At 40.8% G+C, this 22,500-nt stretch overlaps 1 protein-coding gene across 3 annotated transcripts in view; it reads right to left on the bottom strand.

Annotated features, from left to right (window-relative positions):
- The window catches only part of LOC138958662 (uncharacterized), a 131,492-nt gene that overhangs the window by 76,725 nt on the left and 32,267 nt on the right, over nt 1-22,500 (bottom strand). For all 3 annotated transcript variants that reach the window (XM_070329888.1, XM_070329887.1, XM_070329886.1), the window contains exons 16-33: nt 21,950-22,135; nt 21,453-21,572; nt 20,724-20,930; nt 19,726-19,905; nt 18,883-19,080; nt 17,273-17,461; nt 16,698-16,886; nt 15,326-15,574; nt 13,752-14,000; nt 12,328-12,528; nt 9,314-9,519; nt 8,451-8,697; nt 7,540-7,701; nt 7,027-7,206; nt 5,834-5,992; nt 5,260-5,340; nt 3,486-3,602; nt 822-1,076 (exon numbers count right to left, since the gene is read on the bottom strand). In XM_070329888.1, coding sequence (XP_070185989.1) covers nt 822-1,076; nt 3,486-3,602; nt 5,260-5,340; nt 5,834-5,992; nt 7,027-7,206; nt 7,540-7,701; nt 8,451-8,697; nt 9,314-9,519; nt 12,328-12,528; nt 13,752-14,000; nt 15,326-15,574; nt 16,698-16,886; nt 17,273-17,461; nt 18,883-19,080; nt 19,726-19,905; nt 20,724-20,930; nt 21,453-21,572; nt 21,950-22,135 — 3,375 coding nt within the window. The remainder of the gene's footprint in view (nt 1-821; nt 1,077-3,485; nt 3,603-5,259; nt 5,341-5,833; nt 5,993-7,026; nt 7,207-7,539; nt 7,702-8,450; nt 8,698-9,313; nt 9,520-12,327; nt 12,529-13,751; nt 14,001-15,325; nt 15,575-16,697; nt 16,887-17,272; nt 17,462-18,882; nt 19,081-19,725; nt 19,906-20,723; nt 20,931-21,452; nt 21,573-21,949; nt 22,136-22,500) is intronic.

The following is a 22,500-nucleotide window of genomic DNA, read 5'->3' as shown; positions in this document are numbered from 1 at the left end:
GACTCGCATTCGAATTAATCGTATACCATTCAACCATTTTGACCTAATTGTTGACATTGTTTTCGAAGCATACATGAAGCAGGGACCTTGAAGGAGGTCATCTCAACTTTGTGAATGAACAAGGGAGAAAAAAGGCTGTATGTTGGCGAAGTTGGAGTAGTCTGGTCGCAAACACTATTGGGAAAAGTTAAATCTAAAAAGTCAAAATGTTCAAGTGCTAAATGGCTCGATGATGACGTTGGCACTGACAGACACACGACGTGAACACACGTGATATCAATAACGTGCGGTGGTCATCAGAAGGGACATATTTGCCAGGTTTCAATGCTTCATGTACACATACCTATGATAAAACTCATATCTTAATACTTTTTTTAATATGAACTTAATCCCTCTTTAATCTCTGATTGGGGGTATCCAAACGTGTGTACACTTATGAGAAAAGTAACTTGTTTCAATCTTAAAATGACTAGAGGCCCTGTCATGTTGATAGACGAACTGGATCAACCAAATTGACTGCTACAAAAACATCTTCAAGAACTCTAATGTGTTTTTGTTTTTTTTATCAAAACCTGATCCAGCTGTTACCTTCAAAGTTGACTTGTGCCATGTCAGGAGGTCATCCAAGCCTATATGTGTGTGAACGTTTAAAGCTCTAACACCAGGTCATCACTGAAAACCTCAACATCATTTTTTTGTGCTCATCCGATCAGCCGTCAATCTAAACAGCAATGAGAACAACGAAAACGTGTTTACTAAGGCAGGTTAAGACCAAAGCTTTCCTTTTCTCTCTCTATCTTCTTTTACAAAGTAAGACTTACAAAATGTCTTTGCGCAAGACTTGAGGAATGTCTCCCAGTTGTCCTGTTTTGTTCCATTTGTGTATTCCGTGGCATTGAATAGCTGGCATAATGTGGTGTCTGCAGAAACATAGTACATCACGGCCGCACAATCTGTCGTGTCAATACACAACCTTTTGCACGTTTCCTGATCAAAGGTTGTGCTTTGGAACAAAGGAGTGTGCCCATTATCAGGGTCATACTCGATGTCAACTGAAACCATGTCACATTGTTTGTCTGCAAAACAAAAAAGACCAGAGGTAAAGGATGTTTCAGCAGCAGCATCTTTCTTTCTTTATTTGGTGTTTAACGTCGTTTTCAACCATTCAAGGTTATATCGCGACGGAGCAGCAGCATCGAACATTCTTCTTCGTTTTCATTTAAATATTCTCTAAACCATAAACCTTTTCAGACACCAATGAAGACAAAGTAAGGCTCATTTGGGGGTATTCCTTAGCAAATAGCATCGACCTTCATCTTGGTGACAGGAACCTATAAATGTGGGAATTCTAGGTCAGAATTCTTCAGCGTTCCAGAATTTTTCTGGTTACGTGTGAGCTCGTTTGCCCATTTGGTTTCCCCACACTATGCTCTGAGAGCATAGTCAGCTCACTCCGCTTTCGTTGAGTAGGCATGCTGGGTATTTTCGTGTTTCCATAACCCACCGAACTCCGACATGGATTACAGGATCTTTTCCGTGCGCACTTGGTCTTGTGCTTGCGTGTACACACGAAGGGGGTTAAGTCACTAGCAGGTCTGCACATAAGTTGACCTGGGAGATCGGAAAAATCTCCACTCTTAACCCACCAGGCGGCAGCGACCGGGATTCGAACTCACGACCTCCCGATTAGAAGGCCGACGTCTTACCACCACGCCACTGCGCCCGTCAGACTAACCCACTAATGTAATCTTTAATCATATCAAGGGTTATCAAAGAAAAAGAAATCTCGCAGAGCTTATGGCGCTGTTTTGAATTCTGAACATATGAAGTATGTGTCAAAAGTATAAGGAAAGTTTTATTTTTATTTTTATTTGTATGTGTCAAAAGTATAAAGGAAAGCTCCCTGGCAAACACAATCCTGTTGCTCATAGCGTTATATGAGGTGAGGTATGCATTGTGACAAGAATCACGTATAAAAACAAACAAGAAAAAGACTTCAAAATACCTAAAAGACAAAGAGAACTGTTGGGTGTATCCAGCAGCCTAACGTAAAAGATAAGTCAACATATATTTGTATACTAGATGAATACCCGCTTCGCCGGGTACGGCTGCGCCGGGAAGAAGTCGAGCCGAATACCCGGCTGCGCCGGGGACCCGGCTATGCCGGGTGTACGCCGGCGCCGGCGCACCGCACGGAGGAAGGGAGATAAACGCGGCTGAAAACACTGGAGAAGATAAGGAAGAGTTACTGGGAATGGATCCAGAGAAAAACCAAAATCGGTTCAGCGCTGCGCGCTGAGAGCACGTGTTGAAAATTCTCATCGACCAGGTTATGTCCGGGGTCTACCTGAATATGCCCACCAAATTTGAAGCAGATCCACCGAGAACTTTGGCCGTGCATCGCGCACAGACACACAGACACACAGACACAAGTCGTATATCTATATATACGACTTGTGTCTGTCCGTCTGTGTGTGTGTGTATTCGCCATGCACGGCCAAAGTTCTCGATGGATCTGCTTCAAATTTGGTGGGCTTATTCAGAGAGACCCCGGACACAACCTCATCGATGAGATATTTCAACACGTGCTCTCATCGCGCAGCGCTGAACCGATTTTGGTTCCACCTGAGCTACCCGGGCCCCCATACCGACACACCAAAGCCAAAGTTCTCGGTGGATCTTTTTCAAATTTGGACACCGTATTCAGCTACATCCTGGACACAATATCATCGATGAAATATTTCAACACGTGCTCTCAGCGCGCGGCGCTGAACCGATTTTGGTTTTTCTGTTCATTTCACCATTCCCAGTAACTCTTCCTTATCTTCTCCAGTGTTTTGCGTTTATCTCCCTTCCTTCGTGTGGCTTCAATCCATATTCCCGTTTCTACGTTACTATTTTTAGAATGTCACTGCGCTGTCCAGAACGCTTCCCTTGCACCCGTAAGTTGTTCTTACTGTCAAAGTGAAAAGGTCGAATCAATTTATAGCCACGCGAAAAATACACTGTCACCTATCTCTATATATTTATAGATATAGATATACATATATATATACGGCTTCTGTGTGTGTGTGTGTGTGTGTGTGTGGGCAACACCTGTGGATTTTAGAGTTCTGTTTGTGATGGGGTCTAGCGGCCTTTGTCTGTCTGTATGTTCTGGCATTTGAGAAGCCACAACAGATAATGTAGGGCTAAGAAATAAGCTCTAAAATTCTCAATCCCGTTTGACAGGACTTCGCCTTCAAAGGTGAATGTGGTGAACCGCCACGCTGTCTGTCTCTGTCTCGCGATTCACCCCGGCGAAGCCGGGTATTCCTCTAGTATATATATAGATATCTATTCATATATTTTGTCCTTACATTCTTGCTGAAAAAGTACAAAACAAACATAAGCTGCTGAACCACATCAACATAATAGGCCTGGTCTAGCACAGTGACACCTTTGCCACATTTGGTAACTAATTTATTTTGTTGGAGTGAACTTACTAGATTGACATTCGCATGAAAAGGTGTTTGGTCCCGTGGACGTGCAAGCCCCACCATTATAACATGGGTTGGACTTACAAGCATTCACCATGTCCTGACACATATCTCCAGTGTAACCTGCAAGTACAAAATAAAGTAAAATATTCAGCAACATTGCGGCAGCGACAAAGGGACACATTTTTTTTTAAATAATAACTGTTTTGTGTTGTATCTATTCTGATCAATAGCTAGTCAAGTAAGAAGTTGATATGCACATTAACATGCTGATACCACCGCACATAGACAGTGTCCAAGGTACCGTCAGCTATTTCAGATCCTTTGGCTTCTGGATCCTAATTGGATCTACATAGAATTACGCCTCTAATCCTGTTCTCCTTTGTTTTCCTTCTTTCGTTTTCCTTTTCGAGTATGAGAACGTACAACAAGAGCAGAGCAGCAATATGATAAAAGAAGTACAATCAAAGTGAGTTTTTCTGCTTCAACGAATATACAAGAGAAAAGAAATACGTAGCTTTGCTACAACATGTACGTTTACTTCAAACAATCAGGGTTATCAGCCTATTTGAACGATGCTAACTGATTTCCTACACAACTTTAACCGTTCACATGTCAACTTTTCCCAACTTACATGATACTAGAACTTATGAATGATTGGACACACCTAGATAGAGCTGTTAAAAACACAGTTGTTTGTACAGAAAGAACCCTCGACATGTCTTAATTTCAGACCTTAAGGTAAACATGTTCAGGCAAACGTAATCTGAAAACATATTTATAATGCAAAATGTCCATTTGACATGTGTTCTGAAGCTCGTGCCATTGTGCAGCCAAATGAGACCCTAATATCAGCTAGTATTACCAATTCAGTGCCCCATATGGCTTTTTGACCAATCAGGACGGATTCTAGGTGACCCTCTAAATGTTATAACGTTCAGGCAAGGACCCTTTTTGCATATCACGCTAAAAATTAACAAGACAAAGTAAAAATGTAATTCAACAATATCAGCGTGATTTATTCTAAAGAATGACACTTCAAATGCTGTCAGGTAATACTCTCTTTATCTAAAAAAATACCGAAAAGCGAGTTTTGTCGGTGGGTGCGTAACGGAACAGCAAGGCACCGCCCATCGTCTGAGTGTGCAATGCCGACCGCTCCCTTGAAATCCAAATGATCAAAGTTCGGAAAAATCAAGTGAAATTGTGCCACTCGCTTTACATCAAATGTATCTTTACGTCATTTCCCATCCGTCTGGAGTCGGTTCTAAATCTGTCGCTCTCTGTTCAACGAGAAAAAGCGAAGCAACCGAAACGCATGTTCAACATGGTTTATCTTGTGAGATTGTTGTATGTCAAAGGCATTTGACCTGTGAATATTCATCACGTCAGGTGTGTTACTCTGGCTGACTCAGGTCACGAGAATTCTTTGACTGACAGGCATAATCAGGTAGAAGCGCTCAAGTTCCCATTGCGGTTGTTCTGTCAAATTCGCGGGGTTGCTTCGAAATTTCTTTTGGTCGAATTAAACGGTAATAGAACGGTTATTTCTAATATGCTGATTGTTAGCAAATGATAACAGACATGTCTCACAAACGATATCAGCATTCGCCTAAAAGGCTCATGCTTGATATCTTTTTTCTCGACATGTCTTGTTATCATTTGCTAACAGTCAGAATATTAGAAATAACTCATAATAGTATGGAGGACAAAACGTATATCTCCAGTATGCATAATGCTTTATAGAAATCCCACGACCAAAACCTTAAAGGACTCTCACCCAGAGGACATTCACAGTAGGTTTTGTGGTAATCTACTACTGCTGTTCCACCATTTTGACATCCCGCTGGTGATATATCCTCTGAAATCAAAATTGTAAATAAACTGTAAATAAAGCAACACATATACATATATTTCAAAGTGGCACTCTCTTTCCATATGTTCCTTTAAACAATGTTTTAAACAATGTTAACCTTACAGATACATTAAAACTCACAGACAGACAGACAGACAGACAGACAGACAGACAGACAGACAGACAGACAGACAGACAGACAGGCAAACACACACACACACACACACACACACACTCACACAGCTACACACACACAGACGCACGCACGCACGCACGAACGCACACACACACACACACACACACACACACACACACACACACACACACACACATTCACACAAACGCACACACAAACACAAACAAACACAAATACAAACACATTTGATCAGAATTTCAACCACAATGAGGGATGATGTCTTACTTCATATCAGTATCAGTTTTAATGCGCCTCTTTTTTCAATACGCAAACGCACACTGGTAAGGTGAAAGGAAAACTGACCGCAATCCATAGTGATACTGATAGACCCAACACTGTCCGTAGTTTTTGCCATATCACAAGCGTCGCACTTCTCGTTTCCATCAGATGATTTGTAATATCCCCGGGGACATGGAGCACACTGTGTGTTGTTCACTGGATACATGCCGGCACCACATTTGTCTAAAAGAAAAGAAAACTTTCTTTAAAATCAAAGGTAAACTGTTTGCCAATCTCTCGTGTCATGCTATAAACACACGAATTACCATAATTGCAAACATATCATTATCTTGCTTAGCTGAAACCTAAAAAGCAGAGTGAATAATTCAATGCATATCTGGGCTGATATGGGCTTACTTTCTTTAAGCCTTGATAACTCGTTTCAGTAATGCAAGACTCCTTTTGGAAATACAAGACTGTTGTACCTCTTACGACTGAAAAGGGAAATGCTCATAATTATGGTTTATTAGTATTTTCTCTGAATGTTTGTGTCACTACTCTTGTTTGAGGTAGGTTTGTGTCATTATGGATCACTTTCTGAAACTGCAACAATACGGTTACCTGCAAAATCTCAAAATCAAGATGACTCTTGATTTCGCGTCTAGATAGAAAATACCTTCCAAAGTGATCGACAGAAAATGGTCACTGAATTCAAGTCTGTATGCAATAGTAATACTTCTAGGGGTTTATACAGTCTTTGCAGGTAATGGCTTCAAGAGAGAATTTATTATATGGAGAAAAAATGCCAGCAGGCAACGCAAAGGATGTAGACATTTGTGAAGTCCCGATGCGTCTGTGGTAAATTGAAAAGACATAGGAGAAACATTGTAGTTTGACTGAGAGCAGCAAATAAGCAATGAGATGAAGACTGTCTAATCTATAAATTTAATTTTTATTGGGGAAAGCTAAGTTTAAATTTGTATTACAATGTTTAAAATATGTCAGTATTTCAAAGTAATACAGCGGAAACCCTATTTTTATCCAGCCCCAACCCCTCACACGATTTCAAGACCATATCTCTTTAAATGCCTTATTTTCTAAACTTCATCCCACGCATCACGCGGGTGTTCTCAATGTATACTCCCTAATACTAAGACTTCATTTTCTTTCTTCTTTTAGATCTTCTGCAATTAGAAAAAAAGCAAAGAGTAACAACAAAAAGAACGACCAAAAAGGCAAATAAAGGAATGAAATGTAAAGTATTGAAGTTCCTTTACCAATGCACGCTCCCGCATCAGTTGCTCCTTCAACCCCTGACGTCGTTGTACCGACTGGACACAGCGTACAGTTGGCGGCGAAAAAGGTGTCCAGGTATTGATCCACAGGGCAAGCAATACACTGGTCATCTGCATCCTCTGTCTGACCAACGCCATTGAAGAATCCAAGCGGACAAGGGGCTAAAACACAGGTAAACTCAGCTGCTTTATGTAGTTTCTGAAAAGGATGGTCGCCGCTTGGAGCTCCTGTTGGAAGGTGAGCATCACAAGTTTGTTCGTTTCTTTTTAAGAACAATATTGTTCAGACCCTGGTTGAAAAATACAAAATTCCAATGAATGGCAACTAACAACATATGTGGGCTGACGTAATCAGTATTAAACGATCATTTTCTCTGCTGCCTTGTCTTTTCTGGTGAGATTTTTCTTCACCCTAGTGCAGTCTGCTCAGCGCAGTTTAATCATCCGTACATATGTCTCCTGCATGGATTTCTCGTTAACGCGTGTCACACTTACCAATACACTGGTCTTGAGAACTCCTTGGCTGAGCCGAGTACTGACCGCCATCACTGCAAACATTGCACTGTGTCTGTCCTGCTTCACTCTGGTACTGACCATCTGGACACACCTCGCACGATGCTCCGCTCTCTTGGTAGAAGTTGCCAGGCGCACATTGCACTAAAGAAATGAAACACACACACACACACACACACACACACACACACACACACACACACACACACACACACACACACACACGCACACACACTTTTCGCGTCAGTAAGTAGTTCCAAGTGTAATGTAGGAAGGACTGACATTTTTACTACGATAACAAGATTAATGTTTGCACAATATGAGACAAACTTTAATGGCACATTCCTCGCGAAAACAACCCTCAAAAAACGGCTCACCATCTCAGATCTTTTCAGATTGTTTTGTCATGTTACAGCTACTGGAAGTATTAACTTCTGGGACTACAAAAATGTACGGATATTGAAACTTATAATTTATGTCAAGTTTCCACGCCCACAATATCACCGAGTTAACATACACGGTAGCTGAAGGAAGGTACTAGGCAAAGAAGGTCGATAGCGATCTGAAACGATTTCTTTCTGCTCTAAAAGTCACACACATTCTTGCTCAAATCTAAATTTAAACCAATATGGCATACTTTTTTCCAAGACTTCTTGTGATACGGTTTAAAACATCGTTACTCCATAATTTACACCTTGGTCCCTTTAGTGGAAACAGCCTTACAAGGTAACTGCTAAGCCAAACGTGTTCCATACTGCGTGCTGGTTGGGGTTACCTTTCCTTAAAAGTAACTATAGCTTTGCTTTTCAATAAACGAATTTGAAAACATGAGGGGCGTATAACACTGCAGACAGGTGAATGAAAAGGGAAGCCGATGTCAGGGTAAGACCTACCACACTTGTCTACATTGTCAACTTTCGTCTGCGTCATCCCTGCGCCACAGGATTGTCCGTTGTTTACTAGTGTCGGATCAACTGCAGGAAAATTCTGGTCAGATGGGCCAGGACAGGTGACACCCGTGAGAGAGAACATATCCTCTATATTGGCAGGCACCGTCATCCGTGATGCACAGGAATCGAGATCAGCTTTCTCGGTAGGAGGAGGATCCACATTCAGACCCAAAGAAACGTTCGCGAACAACTGGAATAGACATAAAAACAATTTTTCTCAAATTTAAATATTTCACAGCATTGAAAGGAAAGAGAGTCAGCTTGGTTCAGTGGCACCCTCCAGCCGCGAAAATGCCATTTAATCTGCCAAACACTAGCATGGTATTTCACAGTGTGCCCTTTGACAAGAAAGCTTAATTTAGAGAATCATGTTTTTGAAGGAGGGGTGGGGGGATATGGGGGTGCGCGGAGTTTGGAAGAAAGGAGATACCCTGTGGTTTTGCACAATGTTCTCATTGTACATTGCTGCAACAACCAAGGCTTTGTGGAACTTAGTTTGACATAAATACTTTTCATACAAGTAGGCAAAAAATACATGTTATCAGATATGTGCTTACTTGTCCGAACGCGGATAAATGTAAACGTGTAAAACAGGCTGACCAATAGACAGAGAACAACACATAAGCTTACATCTAAACTACAAACATGATCGATTGTAACACTAGCAGACCGATTGCCAAACAGAGAACAAGATTAACTACTAATATACATACATTAAAAATACATACAAATACTGCGAGTGACAGACATATAGTAGGATGTACGTATACTAACCATGCAGATACTCAGTCTCACACACAACTTACATAATCTAAATTTATGCCGAAAAACTCCACATTAGTGACCCTGAAAGTCATCTGAGTGTCGGTTCCATTGCTCAATTGGTAGAAGCAGAGTATCTTCTGTGTAGGAATGTGCTCGCGTAGTCTTGTCTCGATATCACAATTCTGAAGATTGACGAAGCCTCCGTAACGTACCATGACTTCGAAAGTATACTCAGGAACCACCGTATCTGAAACAAAAACCCATCAGTAAAGAAATTCAGAACACAAAAACAGCCTCAGATTTTGATTGAATATGGAAAAAGAGAAGAACACACCAACGAACGCTGAAAAGTAGCACGTACACTGTAACATCACAACGAACGATGCTCGCCTTGCAAGGAAAGGGGTACAATGTAATGCGAAAATGTCCAGTGCTTGAAGTTTGTGCTGCTCGCATACAACACAATCATATTATCATGTTCACGCATGTTTCTTGGTATGGTAGTGACTTACACACACACACACACGCCTAGAAACTGTCCCTTTGGAAAATAGAAAAATATACTCTCCGCGCATACATCTGCGCACAGCTACAACACACACTAACACACACACACACACATACGCAAGCACACACACACACACACACACACACACACACACACACACACACACACACACACACACACACACACTGTCACAAAGATGTGAGTAGCATATTTGTGATGTGAACAACGTCGTGTTTTTAACCTCCCTAAATGTTGTAGCGCGAGGCGTATGTGACAAGGAGAGCGTTATTCACGTGTTTTGTGCGTTGCACGTGGAACTGGCTTTAGATTGAGATGAGCTGTGTTTGAGACATGTAGCTGGTCTGGGTTTAATATCGTCACAACGCTGTAGAGGCTCGACCGAGCAAGGTGTCTAGCGTGTGTCAAGTTTGTCGGGGACAAACTCACTCTTTCAAGAGACGGGTCTCTTAAGGTAAATGATTTATTATGTTGTACATTATTGAAGTTTGATTACATAGCTGCAGTGTAAAGGTTAGTGTCTATAAAGTGCACCAAATCTTATTGTGAAGCTTTGAGAGAATTCTTGATGTAATTGTATCACGGTTTTTCTTGGGGAATTTCTTGAACATAAATGTTACGCATTTCTGTTATGTTTAAGACGGTGACGCTTTGTATGGTAGTGTTATTTATAGATTAAGTATTAGTTTGGATATTGAATGTGGACGGAATGTGAACGTAGAATGAACGAGAATGTATGAGTTGATACATGAACGTTTGGAAGAAGAGAGGGTTTTAGAGAATGTTGTATTAAGACTTGGTTAAATTCTTTAGGGGTTTCCATGAGGAGTTTCCATGGCGTGTACGAGGGACGGACCTTACACGGAAGAGCGCGGGACGATGGTGGAGAACAAGGGAACCACATCGGCGCAGGATGACTAGACGAGGGAGTCTTCATCGTTACCGGTCGTAGCTGACGACGGTTCTTTTCGCTAATGGCGGAAAGGGTTTCTCGGGGAGAAACGTGAAAGGTGTGTTGGCATCTACAATGAGAGTTTCTGGGAATTCATCATTCTATGAGGAGTCAGCGACTCAAGGAAGTGAAACTGACGACATGCAGTGAGCCGTGATTCGAACTCGTGAGTGTCTGTCAGCACCTTATCTTGTGTGTTAATCTATCTTTGTGAAAGTATCTTTATACTATGTATTTACATGCATTGAGTGAATGATAAAAGATTGTGTGAACTGTGTGTCGAGAAGTTGATTCGTATTGATGTATTTGAAGTGAATAATTCTGTTGAAATTGGTGAGGAAATTCCTCCGAAAGCGGCGTGTGGCTGCCTAAATGGCGGGGTAAAAACGGTCATACACGTAAAATTCCACTCGTGTAAAAACACGAGTGTACATGGGAGTTTCAGCCCACGAACGCAGAAGAAGAAGAAGAAGAAGGTGAGGAAATAATAAGCCTGTATCCTCCCAAATTCTGTTGTTTGAAGTGTTTGGTGTGAAAAGAGTAGAGACAGCGAAATAGGGCAGAACACGTACATATGAAAGTAATTTCATTTATTTCACATACAAACCACTTCATGACACACACACACAAGCACACACACACACACACACACACACACACACACACATACACACACACACACAAACCCGCCCACAAATACTTCACGTCAAAGTTTTTTTAAGTGTTACGCTTTTTATATCAACGTCATTAGGGCATGTGAGGCGGGGAAGCCCCCGCTATGTATAACAAGAAATTCCTCCGATAGGAAAAACACCCCCGTTGGTCAAAGGGAAATAACCATTCTCACTGCTCAGGATTGAGCAATTTAGAGCTTATCTCTAAGCCCTTTTGAACTGTTCTGGCTTCTCAAAGGAAGGCCAGTACATACAATTACACAAAAGCCGCCAGACCACATCACAAACAGAACTGAACAATCCATAGGTGTTGCCCACATAGAGAGAGACACACACACACACACACACAAACACAGAGAAGCCGTATATATAGAGAGATAGATGACAGTGTATTTTTCGCGTGGCTATAAATTGATTCGACCTTTGCAGTTTTACAGTGAGGATAATTTACGGGTCCAATTTACGTTCTGGACACTGCGGTGACCTTCTAAAAATAGTAACAGAACGCCGGGAATATCCGAAGATGCCCCTTCATAATAGTAAGTGCACCATACGAAGGAAGGGAGGTAAACGCTGAAAACATGGAGAAGATAAGGAAGAGTTATGCCGTAGTTGATCCCCCAAAAAACCAAAATCCACCAATAACTCCCTAACCGTGTGTTTGACTGGTCCCAATTTTTGTATGGACCGTCTCAGGAATGTATAGAACCTGTTCACCAAGTTTGGTGACGATCGGTCCGTTCATTCTTGAGATCTACTTCCGAACACAAACAAACACACACACACACAAACAAACAAACAAACACACAAACACATCGAGTGAAACCTATACACACCCCTATACCGGGGGTGTAAAAACACAAAGTTATGCAAAACATCACAAGCAGTCTGCTCTTATCTTACCAACGCAGGCTTCAACTGGCAAGGAAGGTGACCACTCATTCGCTCCACTGCAGCTGTACGGCATACTGGTCGCACCACTTTGGAAGGCAAAGCCACTGTTGCAAGTTACAGTGCAGCTAAGATTGCCTCCGCCTGCCTTAGTGCAACTTTTTGTCGCATTTTGGAGTCCTGAAGAGATGAAGCTCTCTAGGCATTTATTCGCTGCAATTAAACAGGGTGATACCTTTATTTTAAATACATCATTCTCAGAAGTCTGTTAATTGCTTCTTTACATATATACAAAAGCGATGAGTAGTTTCACGTTTACTCCTCTGAGAAATCAAAATGAGTTAGAATTTATGGTGTGGTAAAAAAAAATTCAGATTCCAAATCATACATTTCCGACACCCCTCGTGAAGTGAAAGACGTTTTCCAGAGGCATTGACGTCCAACATGTCCACAAATATCAAAGGTTTAGTATGTGCTGCCATAGAGTCAAGTTCAAGCGTGGATTATATTTAATTGAATAAGAAACGTTTTCCAGCTTCAGATACCAACAAGAGTTCTAAAAAAAATAGAACACTGCCCATCGTTTAATTTACATTACAATGGGAATTTTCTCTGGAACCTGTTATTTTCTAACCGGATATTTGTTCATCTTAAATTCAAATTGAGCAGAAAGGTTGGTTTCGATATGTATGCCAGAGCACACAAAACAAATTAAAACAACAACAACAACAAAACAGCACCTCAAAATCTTTGGGAAAATAACTTGACTTCCTGTTATAAAGATGAAAACAGTTATTGCTCGCCTACTTTATAAAATAGCGTTTAAGTACAAGTTATGGTCCAGGAGAGAAATGTGTCTCCAGTAAATGAATAAGAATAATAAAAACAAAGCATGGAACTGTTGAAGACAACAGACGAAACAACAGACAACTGTTGAAGACAACAGACGAAACAACAGACAACTGTTGATGACAACAGACGAAACAACAGACAATTCTTGAAGACAACAGACGAAACAACAGACAACTGTTGAAGACAACAGACGAAACAACAGACAACTGTTGATGACAACAGACGAAACAACAGACAACTGCCTACTGAAGCATTTTCATAAACTACCAGGTCTTCCTCCGAACATGTATTTCAAAGAAACAGATTATCTTTCCAGTTTAATCGCTTCACGGTATCAGTAATTGACGGAAAAAATACAGCTATGTTCACTTTTAGGTATAGTTGGTGCTTCTTGAATGTGGGGCATAGGTATGAATAACTCTTCATTGTATGTATCGTCGTGAGGCACGATACCTCTAAATCTGAGGAGGATTAGTATGTAACACTGACACCGAGCAAATGCTACAGCTAAGTTTTCTACCATTTCTCTTGTCAGATATCACCCGACTGTGTTGACCAAATAAGATGCAATGACTTAAACTTACGTTTGATGTCGACAATGAATGCGCACTGCCGCTGAAACCCAAACTTGTCAGTCGCAGTAACTCGCACAGGTGTTTTGCCCACAGTGTTTGGTCCAACTGTTACAACCTCGTGTCCAGCAGGGGCGTAGCTCAACATCACCCCACTGTCCGTGGAGACATGATCCTTCAGGTTGACCGTATAGCTCATGGAATCATTCACTTCCAAGGTCAGGTAGTCAGAGCAGTTTAACATCGGCAGAACACTAGGATCTAAACAGAGGAGTATATTATCAAGTTAAGTGTATCCAGTGATTTTCCTTCTTTGTCTCTGCTATTCTATTGAGCTGATCCAACTAGGTGTCTTGTCCAGTGAGGTGATAACTTTGACCAACTTATCTTGCTTAGTGAACAAGTTCTGCGCAGCCGCATTGACAAGCGAAGTAATAAAGCAATGATTGGAACTAAAGCGTTGAAGGAAAAGATGACATGAGACCAAGTTTGAAAAGGGAGCCAGGTGAAACTGACCCTATAACGTAGACATCTTTGAACTCTGTGTCTGTTCACAATCTGGCAGCGATCGAAGGTCGTACTGAATTATAATTTCAATGTTCAGACTGCGAATTGATTTGTGTTGAAATCGTCAATGCATCTCATTTCATTTCTGTACCATAATGTGAACGATCATTATCTGTTTCTCTGACTTTGTTATGTGAAAGTTTTCTTCTATACTTAATTCGTTGATTTGTTTCACAAAGCCACCAGGCGGAGCTAAGACACCTTCACTGTTGTCTTCAATGAAAAGAATGTTGTCACACAACAAAGACAGAATGGAAATAATATGTCATAGCTTCAATACCAGAGTAAACGAGAAAGTTTTGTGCACTCACCATGGCAGACAACCAGACCTGTGTCTGAAGGTTATCAAACCCTAGAAGTGTGTACATTTCAAAACCTCTGATTTCAATGACATTAAATTTTGAGAAAAAAATGGTACGTTTTTCATATATATCTACACATTACTCAATACCATCACTACCTGGTTACTCAGGCGTATACGTTATTGGGAAAAGCACGATTTTATTGATTGTTTTTGCTTTTTGGGTCTAGCGGACCATATAGGCCAAATCAGGACCCCGAAAAACACGATGAAGTTCATGAGTATACACACACACACACACACACACACACACACACACACACACACACACACACACACACACGCACACACACACACACTAACAAACACTTACACACACACACACACACGCACGCACATACTAACACACGCATCCGCACACTTACACACACACTTACACACACCCTGACACGCACACACACACACTGACAAACACACACACACACACACACGCGCGCACATACACGCATCCGCACACGCACACACTTACACACACACTTACACACACACGCACGCGCACACACACACACACACACACACACATGCATAGACCCACACACAAGCGCGCGCGCACTCCTCCACCTCCCCCGGTCTCTCTCTCTCTCTATCTCTCAAACACCCACCCACCCCCTCCTCCGCCACACGCATACACGTACACTTTCAGTGTAGACCTTCTTACCATTAACTTCAATGGTGAAGTCACAAGCAGCACTGTTGCCTGCAGCATCTGAGGCATTGTATTTCACATTGTATTGTCCTGGAGGCAGAGGTACGTCTAAGCTGAACCATGCCGGCATCACTTTCATTGTTACCAGTCCTGAATTGTCCTGGGCACTAGGTTCCATCGTCATTTCAGAGCTAGCATTCTGATACGGTTTTACAAAGATAGTTTCCGTCGGGCAGTGTGTGAATGAAGGGTCTGCCATATCTGCAAGCATAGAGGGCCACACAAAATATTATATGGACATCCTAAGTGTATTTTGTCTTCACACATAATTTCAAGGGGGCATGGATGTGTAGCCTACAACACAGCACATTGTGATAACTCGCTGGATGCTAGTCTGACCAAAGATCTTCAACTGTGCGTAGTAGTAGAACATCTTTAGTCTGATTGATCATGTGCTTTAAAACTGAGCTGAGATGCACGGACAAGTCTAAATGTGTGATCCTTTCTTTTCCATGTGAACCATTTAAATAAATCAAATGCTATATCTACTTTGCAATTGAAAACCTATCACACTCAAAGTCACTGCTTGCTGAACGTGATGCTTAAGAAATGCTGCCAATAAGAATGTTGTATTTCAGATTAGTCCCCTCTGTATTGTGGTACTTTGGACCTTTATACACAATAATACATGTAACAGAAAAACTATTCGCCAAATATTGCTTCTTGTATGAATCAAACCAGTTTCACTGCCATACACAGACACTTGAGTCAAACAGTCGCTCTATTCAATAATGGAAAGTCATAGCTGATGACATTTTGACAAAAACATCGTCATGTCTGGGTACAGATACCAGAGACATGCAGATACTAAGCATTTGGGTTAGTCACAAAATCTGGATGCCATCAGAAATGGTAGAAAGTAAATAATTTCTAAATTAACAGCTTTAAAAAATGTTGGTTCAATTAATGAATGCCTCTCCTAAACATTTTTGTAATCAGCAGGAAATAACTTACTATTAGCAATACTTACACATAGCAGTTGTCTACGTTCAGTAAATAGCAATCATTCAAAAACACACTGGTTGTGCAGCGTGTACACCAGATGATGTGACATGGCCTAATAAGATACGTCGACATTATTTAAAAAGGCTTAGAGAATAAAATAAATTATAAGCTTTTAAAAATTACTACGCTCTTGATTTACTTAAGTATTGATGACAGAAATCTACAGAATCATCCAATTAACGTCTTGACATATTTATGTTACGAGTGTTAAAAGAACTGAAATTTCATGTCACAAAATGGAAACCCAGCTCTGGAGAATAAATAACCCATTTGCTGTCTTTCCATTCCCATTTCATAAACCCTGCCGTCACATCCTAACCTTTGCAGACAGGTTCAGAAGAATCCCAATACACGCTGCTGGATGTTGTGTTGTATTCGCAAGTCCTATTCATGGGATCTGGCATGAATCCGTCTCGTGAACAGTTGTAGACCACCACACCTCTCACCTCAAAGTTGGCTGACACCTGGGCCATGCCACCGGGAGTTCCTGGATCCATGCATCTTTCACCTGGTAAAGCATAAAAAGGCATAGGTAAGTCAAGAATAGACAGCTATGCGAATAGTCGAAACAGTTATTTCGTTGGACGTGTTCTTTTGTTAAAAAGAAACTGCCAGTGAATTAATGGCGCAAATCAGACATGAGGTCTTTATTTTGATATATCAGTATTGAAAAAACCAAGAATTTTAATAACAATGAAATAAATCAAGAAACAAAAATCTTTCTGTTTGGGATTTTTGATATCAGTAAGTCGCCCGCTGACCTAACAGGATCGGTTGTATCTTTAATCTTTAAGTCATCACATAGTGTGCCCCACACACAAAACAATGGCAGCTTAGAAAATGTTGAAATGTTAAATTAATTGGAACTCCGACCAGCATGAGCAGCTCACATACCATTACAGGTGAGATTTCCAAGTCCCCAACGACCGTTCTTCTGACAGGTAACCTCCTTGTCGCCCATTGTTGACGTGCCTTCCAAAACAAACCCTCCCTGGCAAGCAAACGTGAAGTTCGCGCCAAGGCCCTTTTCAGTCACAGTGAAAGTGGCCCCACCCATTGGAGTTAAGTCTCCACAATCCACCGCTGCACAGCAAGAAATCAGATATTTGTGTAATCTTACTGCACCCATCTTTGGGTTTTATCTTTTTTTTTAAAAACCTGTTAGAAGCTATCTTCATAACAAGAACGAAGGTAAACCTTGACAAACCTGAGTTTAAGCTCTTTTGTATTTAAAAGAATTACATGACCATAGTCCATCTTTAATGTCAGGCTATACTGCCAATAGAATCAGAAACAATTGAACGAAGTGGTAGGGATGGTATAATGTCTTCAACGGACAAGTACTACCGAGTAGGGATAACTTGTAGAATCTGGCCATTCCAGTGTAATTGTCCAACTTGAGGTGAATGAGCACATGTGTGATGGGATCAGAAGATGCACGGGGGCATCCAGAACAATGGTTTTTTGACAAGTTGTGACTTTAATGTTGTATACCAGAACAAAAGATGAAGAATTCCATTACATATCCAGATTCTATCTATGCTTTAGTGTGTGTGTTTTTGTTTCAGTGGTGGTTTTTTTTAAAGCCTTAATTTTGTGCTTCTTAACATTCAAGAGCCCAATAAACAGAATCAGCAAAATAGTCCCATTAGTAGAACACTTCAGCTGTGAAAGTGATCATTATTTTCAAAATAAGTAAAAGAAACCACCACGTGTCTTTCAATTTTGCAAAATGATTAAACCTTTATGCCTATAAGACCCATAATTTATACAGAATTCAAAAACTCTTCTTCCTCTGCACCACTCAGTGAAAACAATGTTGGCTGGAAAACGTTAAAGCTTAAAAAAGCTAATTATGTTCTATTGAGAAACTTTGTTGTGACCATAGACCCTTGGTCTATGACATCTTGATGAAGCTCTTCGGGGCGAACATTTGGTATCTCGTATTGACGATGAGGCCTTTTGGTTGGTGTTGAACTTGCCATTATGTTCATTAACCTAACCCGTGTATACTCTCCATAGCTAAAACAAAATTAAAATTATAATAATAATCCTGCCATTAATACAATCTGCGGATAGTTTTTAGTGAGTAGCTTGAAAGTGACAGCATGCAATTTATACCAGATTTTCCAATATGCTATCACATGGATATGCCAAGATGCTTTAAACAGTTACTTTTTACATTGATTTAGAAAACAAAACAAAACACAAAAGCATGGAATACTGAGTGACAACAATTTTTATTTAATTGATGAAAACACACAACAGGAAAAAGCTAAATTACCAGCGAAAATTATTTTAACCCAGAAAGGTTGGTGATATAATAAATGTCTAAAATCTTGAGGAGGGATACACAGGTATCTTTCCAGTCTCACTGAAGAGAAGCTCTGTATTAGGTTGACCCTTTAAAAACGTTTGCAGATGGATGACACAGCAGCGAAGACTGGTTACATCCTGATCATTCAAACAAACCATGACAAACAACAATTATGTTATACAAATACCTGGACAATGCGGCTTGTCCCCCTGAAGCATGAATCTCTTGGTTCCCTTGTCGTACTCGCAGAACAGTGTTTTGTTGTATGGCACGTCCGTGGCATCAGAATTGCACTCCAGAACAACAGTATCATTTGGCATTGTCGTACTGTTTGGGTAGATGTTTAACACCAGTCCAGTAGCAGCTAGGGGTTCACATTTATTGACTGCAACAAAGGGGAAGCTCAAAATGCATAGCTAGGCTGCATGCAAAAATGCAAATCTTTCAGATCTGATTGCACCAACCTTCCCCAAATCCTACCCGATTCGTGAAACCATGACTTTACACTGTGACATGATTTTAATATACTAAAAAGTGGCGCCTGAAGTTTTTTCATGGGTTTATTTCCACATCACTTTTTTCAACAACTATTTCCTATAAGGACTTATTCGGATTTCAGTTCGCTTGTTCTTTATGTAAACACCTTCTACATCGCCTCATATGTGACCTTATCATTGTTTCATCGTTTGGGCACTCCTCTCAGTGTCTGCACAATGTACTGTTGCATTATAGACATTTACAAGTAAAAGAAAACACACATGTGAACGCTGCAAGACTCGGCCCAAACTCTAAATTGTGGTACTCTCACAGCACTAAAATGTTGTAAACATTGATTTGATGTAGACTACTTACATTCTTTTTTGTTCTGTATTATTTTACTAATATATATAACATAGAATATCATTTGCATTTCAACAACAACAAAATTTAAAATATTATGTAGATTCGGTTACATTGCTATTTTATTGGAAATTAAGTATTGTTCGCCTGCACTGTAGTGTTACATACAACTCATTTGGTAAATACTTACTGATACAGCTGGGAGGCGGGTCGTCCCACTGACCATTCTCATTGCACTTCAAAGGATTTGTACCGCTTATACTGTAGCCGAAGTTACAGCGGTACTGTACGGTGTCTTCAAAGTCATGTGTTGTCCTGTTTGTTAGCTTCTCTGCATTTGTAACATCCGGAGGAGATTGACATGTTTTCGCTGAAAAACACAAAATATATAAATATCAGTAAATATCACTCTTGTGATTTAGACACCCATTCCCAGCAACGCGGTGCAACTGCTGTCGCCTAGGTTATTTTCAAACGCAAATTATAATCAATAATTTTTAAACTGTCATGTGCACATGTGCAAACGAAAAACAAACATGCTAAGTTATAAAAACAAACGTTAGTTGATGAATTTGGGGGTGACACCAGTGAATTCACACGTTGTCAAACTTAAAAGCGATATTGCAAACATAGTGTATTCGTTGGCAGACATGAATTTTGGTTTTACGATTTCATAAATGTGTGTGAGTACTTCAACGCCTTGTACACACTGAACGCTCAAACGTACAGACCTACAACTTTTTAGCAAGAAAATGTACTTGCATTCGTTTCAGTGATTCAAACATTACGGCCTAACTTATACACAAAAGCATTTCAGAACATGAGTAATTCGTGCCTTTTACACGATGTGAATACATGTGATCTGTGGAGATAAACATGTTGCTTGGCAAACGAGGCTTGGGTCATCTCTAGAGGTCATCAAAACCCGGATGCATGTAAGTTTTTGAAGATCCAGCTTCAAAAACGTTCAAGAAAATTGATGCTTTCCTTTTCTGAACATAACTTCACCCCACTGTGACCTTGAATTATGATAAGGGTCGATCACTTTTGGTTCACGTCTCAAGGTCACAAGAAAATGTGTGAATTAAGATAGCTTCAACGTGTTACAAGAAATTCCTGATTTTTCTTTTTTTGACCACGTGCTTCTGTAAACTACACAAAATGTCGCAAGTAGTAAATGAAACTCACGGACACAAGTGTGGTTGAGATAGTACACATCACCGGGTGTCATTCCATCCTCTGGGCTAAGAATGCTGCGTCCACTCACACCGTCGGAGGTGAAGAGAGTATATCCAGGTTTACACTCACAGGTAAAGTCTTCCTTGCTGACAGAAGCAGTACAATTTCCTCTCTCTGAGTCACACCCAGAGGTATTATCAGCACACCTGTCGATTACTGAAAGACAAGACATACAGGATACATGATACCATCTCTGCAACACTTTTTAGTTTCTGGTTTTATCGCAGGACACACTCTCTCACACTCACACTGACATGCACAATCACACACACACACACACACACACACACACACACACACACACACACACACACACACACACACACACACATACGCACACACACGCGCACATACACACACACAAACATTTACGCACTCGCAAACAAATAAACAAACACACACAAGCACGCACCTACACACACACACACACACACACACACACACACACAAGCTCACACACACACACACACATACACGCACACACAGACAAGCACACACAAACACACACACACACATACACACACACACACACACACACACATACACGCACACACAGACAAGCACACACAAACACACACACTCACACACACACACACACACACACACACACACAGAGGCAAACGCACACACATACCACCACCATCCTCCCCGCACACACACAGAAATCAGCCAGATTACCTTCACATGAACCATTAACATCTTTGTACTTGTCCTCACAGCCACACTTGAAGCTTCCCATTGTGTTCTGACACTCCTGGTGATCGCCGGTGCATTGGCTCCCGTCACACTCATCTTTGTCTGAAAGATTTCAGGGAACGCATTTATAACTATGACTGTTCTTCCAGTATCAAAGTTTTATGTATGCATGAAAAACAGATGTGGAAAAAAAACCCGATTTCAAGTAGATTGAGCAAGCAAAACCTAGCCTGTATCAATTTTGTATGTGTGTGTGAGAGTGTGTGTGTGTGTGTGTGTGTGTGTGTGTGTGTGTGTGTGTGTGTGTGTGTGTGTGTGTGTGTGTGTGTATGTGTCTGTGCGTGTGCCGGTGTGTCTGTGCGTAGTATGTGTGAATGCATGCGTGTTAGTCTGTGTGTGTCTGCATTTGTGTCTGCACTGGTGTGTATAAGTGTTACTGAAATCATGCATGTGATGTCTTGCGAGATACATTGACTCACCAACACATACATCCCGTCTGAAATCGAAGGTACCAGAGGGAAGACAAGGAAAAGCTTTTGATTGGTCTGACGTTCCGTTGATGACAAAGCCAACGTTGCACGTCACAGTCAGATTGCTCTCAAAGTCCACAGGATCCATTGGGCTCAGCACAGCTCTATGTACGTCAGGGATTGGACATTTGATTCCTGGAGCAACATTACAAAATGGTTACTGTACAAGTTCATAAACACATTCTAATGTATGACCTACAGAAAGCACTGTACAACAAGTATGTGCGCATGCGCCGCTCCGTACAATCATAATATCTTAATTCACACTTTATTTTCATATGCAGGTGTGGTTGCACTCAAGGTTGGTATGGACGCTTCCACATGTAAGCGTTTCGTTTTTCTTAGAGACCACTCGTTATTTTTAATCACTGAAACTGAAATATAAACATATGTATTTCGGAAAGTACATATATAGATTGAGATCAACTGTTTTCCATATTGTAGACCTGTATTGATAAGCACAAGCACATTTTGCCTGCATCATAACAATTATATATTTT

Source organism: Littorina saxatilis, linkage group LG2, assembly GCF_037325665.1.
Source record: "Littorina saxatilis isolate snail1 linkage group LG2, US_GU_Lsax_2.0, whole genome shotgun sequence".
NCBI lineage: Eukaryota > Metazoa > Mollusca > Gastropoda > Littorinimorpha > Littorinidae > Littorina > Littorina saxatilis.
This window is presented reverse-complemented; position numbering and strand designations above follow the sequence as displayed.